This window comes from Otolemur garnettii, unplaced genomic scaffold, assembly GCF_000181295.1.
Source record: "Otolemur garnettii isolate 467f Iridium unplaced genomic scaffold, OtoGar3 scaffold00012, whole genome shotgun sequence".
Lineage (NCBI taxonomy): Eukaryota > Metazoa > Chordata > Mammalia > Primates > Galagidae > Otolemur > Otolemur garnettii.
In genome coordinates, this window is record NW_003852407.1 from 24,880,849 (window position 1) to 24,889,601 (window position 8,753).

General features: G+C 41.7%; 1 protein-coding gene across 3 annotated transcripts in view; it reads left to right on the plus strand.

Moving 5' to 3' along the window:
- The first annotated feature begins 1,271 nt into the window (after positions 1 to 1,271).
- Positions 1,272 to 8,753, plus strand: part of SS18 (SS18, nBAF chromatin remodeling complex subunit) — a 90,053-nt gene continuing 82,571 nt past the window's right edge. For 2 of the 3 annotated variants that reach the window (XM_023510177.1, XM_003784774.3), the window contains exons 1-2: positions 1,272 to 1,425; positions 4,708 to 4,784. In XM_023510177.1, the coding sequence (XP_023365945.1) occupies positions 1,357 to 1,425; positions 4,708 to 4,784 (146 nt within the window). In that variant the 5' untranslated portion in view covers positions 1,272 to 1,356. Of the gene's footprint in view, positions 1,426 to 1,521; positions 1,714 to 4,707; positions 4,785 to 8,753 lie in introns of those variants that run through there. The other variant, XM_023510176.1, reaches the window with a different exon arrangement.

An 8,753-nucleotide genomic window follows, 5' to 3' on the forward strand; every position in this document is an offset into this window, starting at 1 on the left:
ACCCACAGCACTACATTACCCAAGTTTGCGTGGGTTCCTTTCATAATTTTGAAACTTTGGCTTTTTGTCTTACACTAACTAAAAAAAATCTGGCAGGTTGGGCCCAATTTACATGACATTAAGTATGTAACTGGAAAAGAAGAAAGTGAGGGTGCCCATTTCAAAACTTTATTGCAAGGCAGTGCCTGTACTCAGTGGGTAGGGCGCTGGTCACATACATCGAGGCTAGTGGGTTCGAACCCAGCCCGGGCCACGAAAACAACAATGACAACTGCAACAAAAAAATAGCCGGGCATTGTGTCGGCGCCTGTAGTTCCAGCTACTTGGGAGGCTGAGACAAGAGAATCGCTTGAGCCCAAGAGTTGGAGGTTGCTGTGAGCTGTGATATCACCACACTCTACCCAGCGCGACAGCTTGAGACTCTGGCTCAAAAAAAAAAAAAAAATTGCAAAGATTCAAAGCGAAGAAATCACCCAACCCACTTTTCTGGTCAGAGTTTGTACTAAAAGGCGAGTTCGTCTCTGGCCGTTCTAGCCAAGTTATTCCACTGCCCCTACGTACTTGACACTGTCATCATGTCCCGATTTTGGGTCAAAGTTACTTTCCGATTGTTAAGTACGATCCGGTGAGCGTGCGAGACTGTGGACTCAAGAGGTGAGCATTTGGGGCGTAGCCAAGCCATTTAAACCAGCGAATCCGCATTCATCCTTTCACCCATCACTTATCGCGGCAGATGCTCCACGGATTGGCACGGACTCCCGAGTCCTGACCTTTCTCCGCCCCTCTCCAAGCCGCTCGGACAACTCCGGGCAGCCACTTCCCAGCAGGAGGAGGATGAAGTTGGCAAAACGGAACTAGGTCGGCAAGAGAGCGCCGAAACACAGTTGGAGGGACGCTTTGGAGCGCCGGAGAGGGAGGCAAGTTGCACCCGCGCGAAGGGGGCGGGCCGGCCCGAGCCGCTCGCATTTCCTGTGACAGGGGCTGCCCCAGCCTCTCCCTCTCCCGCGGCGGCGGGACCATTTCCTGAATCGCTGAAGCGGAGGGAGGACTGGGGTGCGGCCCTACCATTAGCGCAAAGGCACGGGGGTGCGGGTAAGGAAAGCTTGAGGGATGTGAGGACAGTCAAGTACGAAGAAGTTCTACTGGGGATGAGATTCCGTCAAAACAGGCAAATAGGAGACTTCTATAGGCAGAACTCCTCTTTTAGGCCAGGCCAGCCGGCTGTTTGCCCGGCCCTGGAGCATCCCCCCTCCCCGCATTCCCGGGGTGGTTCCGCCCGAGAGGCCGGCGTCTTTCCCCCAGTTTGCGGTTCACCCGGAGCGCTCGGGACTTGCCGATAGTGGTGACGGCGGCAACATGTCTGTGGCGTTCGCAGCCCCGAGGCAGCGAGGCAAGGGGGAGATCACTCCCGCTGCGATTCAGAAGGTGAAGCCTCGCGGGGTCGGGATGCCAGGCCCATCCCGCCTCTGCGAGAGACACCCGGGGCAGGGCCGGGCGCGGAGGCGGAGGTGGGCCTGCTGGGAAACAGCCGTGTGTGGGAACCCGAGCCGCGCGCGGGCTGTGCCTCCTGAGTGGGTGGCGGAAGAGGACGGACCGGTTTTTTCACGGAGTCCTTCGCGGCTTTAGGCTTTTTCCAAATAGGCACAAAAGCCCGGGCAACTGCCGCCTGATTTCTCTAGGGATGGGGCGGCGTTCGGGCGGCCGGACGCGTGGGTAAGGGCTGTGTGTCGGAGCCAGCGCCCCCCGGGGCCCCGCGCGTTTCTCCGGAGTTACTTTGGCGTCGCCCCGCCCCGCGCGGCGGCTGCTTGGTCTGAGCTGACTTGGGGGTCCTAGCAGGCGGAAGGGGAGCTGAAACTCGGTCCGAGTTGGGGGAGCTCTCGGGAGAACTTGGGGGACGCTACAGGAGCCTTAGAATCTGAGGGGCGGCGAGGAAGAACTCCGTGGATTTTGCGGTTCCACCCGGAGCCCCCTTTACATCACTCCTTGCTCATTTACATCTGCAGCAAGTATTTATTGAGCACCTATTCTAGGCGCTGAGGCAGCACGGTCCCGCCTTGCTGGAGCTTAAGAGTTTAGCGGCGAAGACGGGTCGTGACCAGTTACACAAGTCTTGATACACAGGGCGTAGCGTCCTTTTTAGAGGGTAGTGCTGCCGCGGACGCTGCTGTGTTACTGCCAGTGGGGACACAAAGGTCCTTTCTTGTCTTCTTCCCCTTGTTGTTTATGAGCAAGGCAGTATTCTAAAAGTTACTTGTTAAGTTTAGCAATTTACCGTTAAGTATTTTTGCTTTGTTATATGCACTGAAGCAAGGATGAAGATTGTAAAAAGTCAGCGTATAGTACCACTTGGGGCGCACAGATTATGCTAATCGGTTTCTGTTTACTGTCAGGTTCTTTGGTGTGTGGCATTTGACATTTGCCCAACTGTTGCTTTATTTTACGAACAAATGGGCTTTGCAGTGTCTGGAAATGTACTGCTTTCATGTAGCGCACTGGGCTAAGTCTGCACCCTGACCTACAGTTCCAAGTACACATGAGCGCAAAACATGTTTCTTTAGGGGTTTGCTGTTTTTATTTATGAATTAAAGAAAAGTCCCGAGTTTTTTATTTTTTTAAATAAAGCTTTTCTTAACATAAGTCTTAAAATATTTATCATGGTAATTTCAGAGGGTATTGGTCAGTTATTTTTTATCTTCAGATAAGAAGAGAACAATGGACTCAATTAATCGCTTTCATTCTACAGTGGGAGGGATTGGTATTAGTTAAGAAACATTCTAATAGTAAATTTTGTTAGTTTTGTGAAATTGTTAGGTTGGGGATCGGATCAGTGTGGTTTTTAAGAACCATTTTTTTTTTTTTTTTTGGTCAATCTTAGAATTCTGTTTAAGAATAAGTGCATTTACTGGTATGGCATGATACTGTTTTTTTCCACAAGTGCAAATTGTGATTCACACGCAGAAAAAAAGTCACAGTTAATGTTAAATGGATCTTCATTTTAAATGAAGCACTAATTAAATTTATTGCGATAGCGTGATTATGCTATGGTACCCAATATTTCTATAGGATACTGGTAATGTACGGCAGGTTCAGGAGGAACATCCGTCCTTTGATCTTAGAGCTAAATCTGAGCTCCTGGAAACTGAAGTGGTTTACTCAAAATAACAAAACTGGCACTACAATTAACTGACCTTTTAATTACTACAATTAGTACTCTTAATGCCTTTAGATGAATTATTTGACCCTTAAAGCCAAGATTACTTTGAAATATTAGATGATAGAATGATAAATCAGTTTTTCTGTTTTTAAACTTTTTAAACTTAAGTGGTTAACTCAGACTCATGTATAAATATTATGCATGCATAGAAATTATTGTAATTTATTATTACGCCATATGTAGAAAATAACAAAACTATCTTGTTAGAAAACTTGGAAACTGGTGAGCTTCCTGGACTGAAGTTGTCATGTATTTACTTCACTGGATAAGGACAGAATTGTTTTTACTACTTAGAAAGGGTTGGAATGATGCACACAATGCAGACTCTTTGAGTCTTAACTGGCTAAAGCTCCTATTAAAGATAGCAGAGGTAATTAAGTGTTTGAATATAAAAGAAATTCAAATTTTCCCTTTTGTGCTTCAGTTAATAATTCAGAGGGAGAATACTTGGAGTAGAAATAGTATAAGATTATTGATTAAACATGGTATTAGTTGAAAAGTATGAAGAAGATTTTCCAGAGTAAGCTGTAGCATGTATGAAAGTGATCTAAGTAGATTGAGTTTCTGTGTAAATGAAACATTTCTAGAAATCTGAAGGAAAAATGGCAGTTATTGAAAGTAACTGTTCATATGAACTGTGCATGGCATATTTTTATAAGTGATTTAAATAGTTTAGCATGTAATGAAATTTTATGTGAGAGAAATACTTTACTTCCTTTAAATTATTTTTGTTATTAAAATGAATTAAAAAATATTTTGTAGCAGCAGGTAGGAGCATTCACAGAAAGTAGGTTTTTTTCTTTTTCTTTGAGACAGAGTCTCATTCTGTTGTCCAGGCTAGAGTCGGATGGCCTCAGCCTAGCTCAGGGGTCTTCAAGCTTTTTAAACAGGGGGCCAGTTCACTGTCCCTCAGACCGTTGGAGGGCCGAACTGCGGGCCCCAGGATGAGTCAGCTGCTAAGCAGGACAGGCAGCAGCGGCAAAAACACCCAGAGGGCTGGATAAATGTCCTAGGCAGGGTCCATGTGGCCCGCGGGCCATATTTTGAGGACGCCTGGCCTAGCTGACAGCAACCTCAAGCTCCTGGGCTCAAGCAGTCCTCACTTAGTCTCCAGTAGATGGGACTCTAGGTGCCTCCTTCAACTCTTGGCTCATTTTTCTATTTTTAGTAGAGATAGTAGTCTCCCTTTTCTCAGGCTGATCTTGAACTCCTGAGCTCAAGCAGTCATCCTGCTAGAATTACAGGCTTCAGCCGCTTCTCCAGGCCCTAAGAGCAAGTAATTTTAAGGGAATTTTTTTGTTTTATATGTTTGTGTGTATGCTTAATGATTTCATAACATGTGATGACTGGTTTAGTGTAACAGTATTTTGTTAGAGGATCCACTTTAGAGTTCTTCTCAAGCAATAATTACTAGTGCCCTGCCTATCTTATAGTTTTTTAAATTTATTTGAGAAGCTAGATTTGGCAATAAACTTTTTCTAATTTTTTTCCAGATGCTGGATGAAAATAACCATCTTATTCAGTGTATAATGGACTATCAGAATAAAGGAAAGACCTCAGAGTGTTCTCAGTAAGATTGATGTGAAACTTTTTTTGTATTTTCTGTTTTGGTTATTTTTTACTTTCTTTTTAATAACAGCTTTATTGAGATATAATTTATTTCTATATAATTCATCTCTTTTGAAGTATACAATTCAGTGTTTTTAGTGTGTATATTCATAGAGTGTGCTACTATCACCTAATCACTTTATTTATTTATTTATTTATTTATTTTTGAGACAGAGTCTCACTTTGTCACCATGGGTAGAGTGCTGTGGCGTCACAGCTCACAGCAACCTCAAACTCTTGGGCTTAAGTGATTCTCTTGTCTTAGCCTCCCAAGTAGTTGGGACTACAAGTGCCCGTCACAATGCCCAGCTGTTTTTTGTTGCAGTTGTTGTTGTTTAGCTGGCCTAGGCTGGGTTTGAACCTGCCACCCTCAGTGTATGTGGCTAATGCCGTAACCACTGTGCTAAGGGCAATAAGCTGACCTAATCACTTTATTCTCACCATCCTAAAAAAATCTTACCTATTAGCAGTCACTCCTATCCCTCCCATCCCTCACCCCTTGACAACCAGTAATTTACTTTTTGTCATCACATTTCATGTGCAATATATGGTCTGTTTTGACTGACTTTTTTTTCAGTTAGCGTTTTGTTTCCAAGGTTCGAATGTGTTGAAGCACATATCAGTACTGTCTTCTGTTTTATTGCCAAATAATTTTCCATCGTACAGCTATACCACATTTATGTATTTGTTATGGACATTTGGGTTGTTTGTACTTCTTGGCTATTATGGCTAATACTTCCACGAACATTTGTGTACCAGTTTTTGTGTGGTTTTTCTCGATTTTCAAATTTTCAAAAGAAAAATTTCTTTGAGAGGGAGGTAGGTGTGTCATATACTTCTTACCCTGCCATTGCAAAATATTGACTTCAAATTTGCATTTAGTCTGACCTGTGGAAGAGTTAGCTCTTCATGTAGTGTGTAGGATATTTAGTTGTATTCATATATGTGGTTGAGAAAGCAAAGTTTGTATCTAATATGTAGAGAATTGATTATCATTTTTAAGGACCAGACTTTCTTATTTTGAAGTAATGTGTCTGAAGTAAATTATATACCCTAATAGAATCTGAATAAGTTGAATATGAGGACTGTTTTATCAGAAGAGTTTAGAATGGAATAGCACTCTCTAGTAGAAATGTAAATGTGAGCCACAATTTTAAATTTTCTAGTAGACACAGTAAACAAGTAAAAAGAAACAAGTTGAGCTGATATTAATATATTTTATTTAACTTTTTATTTCCAAAATTGTATCATTTCAGTATATAATCAATATGAAAACATAAATGAGGTATTTTAGTTTTTTTTTTTTTTTTGAGACAGAGTATCACTGTGTCGCACTTGGTAGAGTGCTGTGGCGTCACAGCTCACAGCAAGCTCAAACTCTTAGCCTTAAGTGTTTCTCTTGCCTCAGCCTCCTGAGTAGCTGGGACTATAGGTGACCACCACAATGCCTGGCTATTTTTTGGATACAGTTGTCGTTGTTTAGCTGGCCCAGGCCAGGCTCGAACCTGCCACCTTCAGTGTATGTGGCCACATATCACAACTCATAGCACCCTCAAACTCCTAGGATCAAGAGACCTTCTTGCCTCAGCCTCCTGAGTAGCTACGACTGCCACAACACCTATCTAGTATTTTTTTTTAAGAGTCAAGGTCTTACTCTTGATTAGGCTGGTTTCTGAACTCCAGAGTTTAAGCAATCTACTGGCCTCCACCTCCCAGAGTGCTAACATTACAGGCATGAGCTACCACGCCTGGCCTAAGCTTGTATTTTTGAATTATCAGAGTATAATTGTTAAAATGGAGACTGCAATATTATCTAATCTATAGAACTTTTTTGAATTTTGCCAATTGTCCTTTTAATATGTATTTTCTATTCCAGGGTCCAATGCAAGATCTGATGTTGCATTTAGATGTCATATATCTTCACTTTAATTTGGAACTATTCCTTGTTGTTTTTTTTTTTTTTTCCTTTTATAATGTTGACATTGTTGAAGAGTACAGACCAGTTATTTTGTGGAATGTCTCTCGTTTAGAGACATTAGAGACTGGCATTTCCCCACCATGAAATTCATGTTATCTCAGGAGTACCACAGATAAGATACTGTGTCCTTCTTGGTGCTTCCTTAGTAGGTGTACAATAGCTGTTTGTCCCAGTTTTGGTGATAACTTTGATACTTAGTAAAGGTGGAGCCTTCCAGTTTGTCCACCATAAAGTTACTTTTTTTCCCTTTTATAATTCATATGTATCTTGTATGGAGATACCTTGAAACACACGTACACTGTTTCTCACATTTCAACGCATTTAGTTTTAGCATCCACCAATGATTTTTGCCTGAAATGGTTAATATTGTGGTGGTTGCCAAATGGTGACTAAACCCATCATTCCTTCTGCTTTTATTTGACTTCTACTGTAAGGAAGGAATTTTTCCTCTTCACCCCCTATTCATTCTTTCATTCATTTTTATATCCGAATGGACTTACACATTCTTACTATATTCTCTAGGTTACAATGTTACCCTGTTATTTTCTTTCTCTAATTGTCCTAGATTTGGCCACCGGGAGCCCCTCAAGTTGGCTTCTTGATAATGTCTTCATTATTTATTAGCATTTTCTTATTTTTCTCATACCATGAAATTTTCTAGGCTCATGTTGACTTTTTCCAGTGCAAGTCTGGAATCACCCATTTATTGAAGCCCTAGTTCTTTTTTTGGAGAATGAAACTATATCTGAGTGCTGGTTTTTCTTACTATCTGATCTCTTGTATGTTTTACATTTTATATGACCATTTCCACTTATATATTATTTCTTTGATGAATTTTGTCTATTATTTCAAGATATTGTTTAAAAAAATTAATAAGCTGGTCTACTTTCTTCAGTTTAACTGTGAATAATCATCAGTGATATGAAAATCTTTACCTCAAGTCAGCCGCTGAATGACAGAACTTAGAGGCACTGATTAGCATACAGTCATGTAAAAATCTTTGGGTCAGTGATGGACTGTGATGGTGGTCCCATAAGATTATGATACCATAATTGTGTTCAGATAATTTTAGATACACAAATATTTACCATTTGTCTTGTAGTTTCCAACAATATTCAGTGTAGTAATAGGCTGTTCAGGTTTGTAGCCTAGGAGCTAGGTAGGCTAAACCATATGGCCTGCGTGGTAGTAGGCTATCCCAGCTCCATTTATTTGTGTAAGTACTCTTGATATTCACACAATGATGATGAAGTTGCTTGGCCATACGTTTTTCATAAGGTTTCCCCTTGCTTAAGCAACATATGACTGCAATTATTTTCACCTCTGGCTTTTAAGAACCCCAGATAGAGCCACAGGTTTTATTTTATTTTATTTTATTTATTTGAGGTAGAGCCTCAAGCTGTCACCCTGGCTAGAGTGATGTGACATCACAGCTCATAGCAACCTCCAACTCCTGGTTCAAGTGATTCTCCTGCCTCCGTCTCTCAAGTACAGGCACCCACCACAAGGCCCAACTATTTTTTGGTTGCAGCCGTCATTGTTGTTTGGTGGGCCTGGGCTGGATTTGAACCTGTCAGCTCAGATGTATGTGGCTGATGCCTTAGCCGCATGAGCCACAGGTGCCGAGCCAGAGCCAGGGGTTTTTATATGTAATATAGAGCAGATTCAGCTTTTTACAGTGCCCAGCAGTATATGTTACAAACAGTTCAGATCTAGAACCAACTTTTCCAACTTGAATCAGCAAAAGTTTATACTTTATTCTGTATATTTTCAGCTTTTTTATGTTGATACTACCATTTCCCCCATTCTCTGCATACTGGAATGAGAGGAGTCTCATTTTCTCATATGTTTGGTGCAAATAAGGCTTAAGTTGACTTAGGTAGAATCCTAAATTCTGCCCTTTTAGTGGATTTAATTTCATTCTTAACTGTTCTTCAGTAAGAAGAAAAGATT